This window comes from Pteropus vampyrus, unplaced genomic scaffold, assembly GCF_000151845.1.
Source record: "Pteropus vampyrus isolate Shadow unplaced genomic scaffold, Pvam_2.0 Scaffold1036, whole genome shotgun sequence".
NCBI lineage: Eukaryota > Metazoa > Chordata > Mammalia > Chiroptera > Pteropodidae > Pteropus > Pteropus vampyrus.
The window spans coordinates 9544-15830 of record NW_011889817.1 but is presented as its reverse complement, the minus strand read 5'-3'; the positions used below and the strand labels follow the sequence as shown (position 1 = coordinate 15830).

Genomic DNA, 6287 nt, shown 5'->3' with positions numbered 1-6287 from the left:
CCCCCAATACTTTTAGTGGCCATTTATGAGATATTGAAATAAATCATAATTATCTAATTTTATCATTTACATTTATTGGCTGATATTTTAGATATCACACTGGACTCATGAATATTTTTTCTTTACTATGTTATAATCATTTCTGGTCATTTTTCTTCATGTTTAGATTGATACGTATTTGGGCAGTGGGGGCCCACAGGGGATTTCTTTTAGGTGTAACTGCTCTGGATTTAGATCTTGCCTAGATCACATGCTGAAGATGAAATAATGTTATGTATAAATAAATGCACGTTACAAAATGGGTGTAGCAATATACACATTTTTCCACAGTTCACTTTATAAAATGTAAAGACACGGAGATTCTATTCATACAGTTTCGATTTTATGCTGAGGGAATTTTTTTTTCACATGGAAGCTCTGTGAAATCAGGAATTAAATCTGTTGTGATCTGAATGAAGCATATTATGAGTAATAAAAACATAATTTTTGAATGAATATATTAGTAAGTTTTTAGAAATGAAGAGTGAAGAAATCGGGGCATGAAGGTAGGGTGTCCAACTGTTCCAGTTGCCTGTAACCAAAGTGTTCCCTTGGATGTAAGACTTTCTGTACTAAAACCAGGAAAGTCTTGGACAACTGGGATTAGTTGTTTACCCTATATGCAGATACAGGAAAATTATCCTCTTTCTTATGCTATTTTAAGAAAGTCATTTGAATTTTCCTCGTTAAATATCTTCAAATTGAGGAACATCTTTGTAGAAAAAGAGGTTGAAGCAGAGGGCTTGACCCACGGCAACTGAAGAATGGAGTCATAGATCTTCGACTGTGCTGAGAGTGAGCTGAGCATGTTGTTTAAACCAGAGAACCCTAATTGTCCAGCAATTAAATGTCAAACTTTTCCTGCATATTTTCTCCCACAATGGTGCCAAGATGTCTGTAACAAGCATGAAAAAGTGTTTTCTATACTCTTCAGCCAAAGGATGACAATTCAGAATTTTCCTCATTTTCCAGGAGACAAGATCAATACTTATCCTAGGAAGAAAAGTGTAAAAATGATACTGTGTTAAAAATGTGCAAGACTTGTACCCTGAAAACAATAAGACATTGTTAAAGAAGTCAAAGAACCCAAAGAAATGGAAAACGTCCATGTTTATGGATCAAAAGACTTCATTTAGTTCAGGTGGCAGTATCCTCCAAGTTGATCTGTAGCTTTAACACAATTCTTATCTAATTCTCAGTTAAATTTTTATCAGAAATTGACAAATACATCTTAAAATTTATATAGAACTTCAGAATAACTAAAGCAATCTTGAAAAAAAAAAACAAATGTCTAGTCAATTCACCAATTTAAAAACTTCTAGGAAGCTACAGTCATTAAGATAGATAACCAGAATAGAATCAAGAATCCAAAATAAAAGATATTCTGCGTTCATGGATTGGAAGGATCAACATAGTTAAAATTACTTTATTACCTAAAGCATTATACAGATTTAATGCAATTCCCATCAAAATTCTATTGGCATTTTAAAAAAAATAGAACAAAAATCATCAGATTAATGTGGAAGCACAAAAGAGCTTGAATCACAACAGACACCCTGAGAAAAAAGGATGAGGCTGGAGGCATCCCTCTGCATGTTGTAATGAAAATAGAAAGGATGCTGTTGAGAAGGTGAGACTGTGCAAGGTCCAGAGAGAGAAGGTGTGAGCACTAATGTAAAGTTATGGAGAGTCAAGAGTTGGGAACCAAAATGTAATGGAAGAATTAGCCTTAAAAAGAAGGAAGCACATTTTATCTGTGGTAACAAGACGGAACGAGGAGAGAAGGAAACACGTGCCGAATGCCTGGTGGTCTGAGAGCACAAAGTTGAACTCATTTCATCCTGCTGGCTTGATTTTCAGTGGAAGAAGATGGTAGGAATATTTGCTGGAAGAGAAAAGAGTTAGAAGGATGAGGCTTTTGAGAAGTAGAGGGCTGGGGAAGTAGCAGTTGTGGAGGGTGAATAATCATGTGAATGAGAGAAATGCAGAAGGCTCGTGAGGCAGGATGGTGGGCACATGAAGTTGGGGTAAAGTTGAAGAGGCAGAAGTCATTGCACGATTCATACAAATCCCACAAGCCTCACTTTCTTCATCTACAAAAGGGAAAGTAATACCTACCTCCAAGTGCCAGTGTAAAGAACACGTGAACAAAACATATAAAAAAAGATTTTGTAAATCAGAACATACAAATGCTTGCTAGGATCGTACTACCAAGATTTCTCCTTTGATCTCTATAATCATCCTTCCTGATTACCCATGTGAGTATGTGCTGATAATACCAGGAATGATTGCAGAATTACAAAGAAAGTTTCCAACCCAACCTAAGACTTATTTCACTTAAGTATTATGACTATATAGATTATGTATTAATTGTTCTTTACATAGAGGAGTAGCATGGAATGACAGGTTGAAGGATGGTGCTGTGACTCTGAGCAGTTTGAACATCACTGCTTCAGATCATTAGTTCCTGCTTGTTGAGCTGACCATAAACCCTCACTGATGAGGAAGTGTTTTCCATTTTCTCACCAAGTAAAATTGAAAACCACATGTACCATTTAGTGCAAAGTGGGTGCTCAATGCATGTAGATGATGAGAAGATAGTAATGGGCAAGGATCAAGGTGAACATAGAAACACAGCAAGTGAAAGTAGGTGATGCCTACTTTCATGACAGGGAAATGCCAAGATTTAGTGCAGAAGTAAACACAGTGGGTATCCCTGCTATATACCCAGGTTATCTATCCAGTGTGATTGGCATGAGCTACTCAATGAGATCAGTCAGTGAAGTTCTCTAAGGGCAATGAGCAATATGTGATCTTACCGTGCTGGGATCAGAAACTTCAGACATAACCATGCTGGAAAGGGTGTGCTTCTTAGACTCAGCTTTGGTTTTCTTGACTCCTTTCAACCATTTCCTGTATTGTTCACGGACCTGCAGAGGTAAAGCATGCTCTGAGTCAGCTCAATGAGAGGAGGGAGGATGGAAAGAGTCGTGGATAGGAGTCAGACAGTGGTACCTGCTGGCTAAGGAGGCAGTGCACCAGGAAGATGAAGACACCCTGTAGGCTGTTGATGATGGTGAAGAGGTAGGCCATGGCGTGGGCAGCTGGACCCACCTGCAGGATCCCCAGACACCACGTACAGCCCAAGATGAAGAGCTGAGCTGTCGCTTTAAATGTCAGCATCCTGAGTAGGAGGAGAAGGGAGGCCCATGGTGTACCCAGAGCAACAGAATCAAGGCCATTTCATCTCCGCCCTTGGATGCCTCTAACTGAGTTATGATCAACTTTAGTCTTTGCTCTCAATTATTCTCTCCAAAGAAATGCTATTTGTGTCCAGAATGGCATATGACTTGGACTGTGGACAGCAGTGACACTTAAAAATGAGGGTTTCAAAAAATCATGAAATTCCATAAATATTCCTAATTTAATTCAACTGTTATTTCTGAGTATGTTCTGTGTACCAGACTCTGTGCTGGGTCCTGGGCATTGAAAATAACAAAGACAAGATTTCTGTATCACAGACCTTACAGTGCAGTGGAAAGACTAAACAGTCACTTACACTATTTGTGAAGTGTGAAGTACCTCTGCTGGGTCCCATTCAGTATTGTTCCCATCTTCTCAGTCTCCATAAACTGACCCAGAGCATGCTTTGCCCAAAATAGAGGCCATTCGTGGTTTACTAAGTTGAGGAAATCAAAGGACATCCCTAGCCTCTTAGAAGATGTGATACGTGGATAAGGAACCTGATTTCAACAGGTGGAGGAGTGTTGGGGGCAGAGAAAAGAGCATCCATGAAGGTGTGGGAAGGAAAGTATATGCAGGGTTCTGGGAACACTTATGTGATTTACTAAGTGTTTATAAAGATGTAAATGTCCCTTGGAACTTTTTCATATAGCCACAAAAGTAACCCCTGTTTATCCAAACACAGTCAGTTCTGTCGGTAGCTGAGGTAGTTTTCTGCTGGAGTTATGAATGGATGAAATGTTTTTGTCTTAGGTGTCAGCAGCAAGCCATAGTATTTGAGCTGGTTTCCAAGGAAGGTGGCTGCACCTTTTCCCCCAGCTCCTCAGCACTCCTGTGGAAGGACACCTGAAGCTTGGAACCATATGGTCTTGCTCATGGACTATGCTTTGTATGGAGGCGTGAGCTGCTCTGATCCAACTCACCTGGTATTCTGGAGGGTGGACACGTCGCTGTTGAGTGAGGAGAGCTTGATTTTCAGAATCCAGAAGGTCATCAGAAAGAAAGCCAAATTAATCTGTAAAATCCCCACAAGGCATATTGAATGCATTCCATGTCTATAAAACTTCCACCTGCCTTATCCACCACCTAACCCAGCAGGTAAGAAGCTTTCTTATTACACAGCAGTCATAGAAAACCAGACCAAATATCCAGGAATCTGGGCACATTCTTATCCTGTAACTGGGGTGACCAACTCATCCCAGTTTGCATTGGAATGCCCAAGTTTTAGCATGGAGAGTGACATCTCAGGAAACCCCTCTGTCCTGGTTTAATCTGACATCGTGCCTCTTGGGAGCTCCCTTAATTTGGGGCAATGTGGAATGACTGCTCTCCTTGCCTATAATCCTCCTTATATACTTGCTCTTTGATTGGCCCTCAGCTGGGCAGGAAGGATGCGCTGATGTCATCCATTACTCACAGAGAAGATGATGCAGGCGGGACCAAGGAAGGTCCATATAAATCCTTTTTGTGTGTGGAGCCAGCATCTAAGAGAGAGGTGGAAAGAGATCGAAGACTATGTTGACCTTTGTGGATAAAGGATCGATAAATAAACATACCTCACCATAGTTTCCTCCTTCCTCCTTTATTATTAATGTTGTTATTGCTTTTTTTTTTGTAAGAACATTTAAGCTAAAATCTACCTTCAGTGCATATATAAATATGCAGTACAGTATTGTTAGCTATAGGCACTGATCTATAGTACAACTCCTGAACTTATTTATCATTCATAATTGAAACTTTCTATATGCCTTCGATGGTGGTGATGGTTTCTTGGGTGTACGCTTATCCCCAAACTCATAAGGTTGTACACATTAAAAATGTACAACTTTTTACACATAAATCACACCTTCATAAAATGGTTTTAAAGTAAAGATAAATTCTTTTCAAAAGGCTCTGTTGAGTCTTGCACCCCAGAAATGCTTAGAGAAATAAATATAAGTTCTCAGAACTGATAAATTAGTTTCTGGTTTATTAAACAAATATTGACTGTTTTTTCTGTGTCAAGATTTGTTCTTGGCCTGAATACCCACTTGTGATTAAGATAGACTGAAATTAGACAGTAGAAACAATTCAGACAAAGAGTTTTGTGATCAAGTATCTGGAGCTATGAGAACCTGTGGCTGGATTCATAGCCCAGTCTGGGGTACATGAGATTAGATAGTTGAGAAGGGTTCCCTGAGAGAACTCACTGTGTTTATGTTGAGATATGACCAATGAGCAGGTGTCGAGAAGGTGAACAATTTGGGAAGTGCAAAAAGAGACCGTAAGAAGATGTTAATCATAACCTGATGCAGTGCTAAGGCAAGGCTCATGTACATTACATAATTTATCCCTCATGACAACACAAGGACTCAGATGATCAAAGGTCAGGCATCTGAGGCTTAAAGAGGCAGAGTCAGTAACTCAAGGACACACGGGTAGAAATGATGGAATTGGAACTTGATCCCAAGTGAGGGGAATTGTGAGTGAGGAGGGAGGTGTGAGGACCACGGAGAGGGTTAGATGGATGCACCAAAAGAGAAAGCTACTAAGGCAGTGTTGGTGAACTGCAGCCAACTTGGTAAACTGTGGGCCCACTTGGCCTGCCACCTGATTTGGGAAATGTGTTTCACTGGACCACAGTCACACTCATTCTCTTACATGTTGTCTTTGGCTGCTTTTGTGCTGCAAAGACAGAGGTGAAGGTTTGCAATGGAGACCATACAGCCCACAAAGCTGAAAAGATTTAGTCTTTGACCCTTTTCAGAAAAGGTTACTGACTTTTATGCTAAGCTACCTAGGAAGGCCAGCTGGCCAGGCCTCATCTGACATAGGTGAGCATTAATTTCATCAGCATAGGAGTATGTTGCGAACACCAGACTGTCTGGGTTTGATCTCAGCTCTGCCAGCAAACAGCTGTGTGATCTTGGCCATGTCCGTCACCTCTGTGCCTCAGGTTCCTCATCTGTAAAACCTGCAATTTACTAGTTTCTACTTCAGAAGCTTGTTGGGAAGATGTTTTGATG

At 40.2% G+C, this 6287-nt stretch overlaps 1 protein-coding gene across 1 annotated transcript in view; it reads right to left on the bottom strand.

Moving 5' to 3' along the window:
- Positions 1–536: 536 nt before the first annotated feature.
- The window catches only part of LOC105310069 (adhesion G protein-coupled receptor E2-like), a gene marked incomplete at its 5' end in the record, with an annotated part of 13646 nt that continues 7895 nt past the window's right edge, over positions 537–6287 (bottom strand). Inside the window, 5 exons of the mRNA XM_011386283.1 lie at positions 537–1032; positions 2859–2969; positions 3055–3223; positions 4206–4297; positions 4700–4766. Coding sequence (XP_011384585.1) covers positions 1021–1032; positions 2859–2969; positions 3055–3223; positions 4206–4297; positions 4700–4766 — 451 coding nt within the window. The remainder of the gene's footprint in view (positions 1033–2858; positions 2970–3054; positions 3224–4205; positions 4298–4699; positions 4767–6287) is intronic.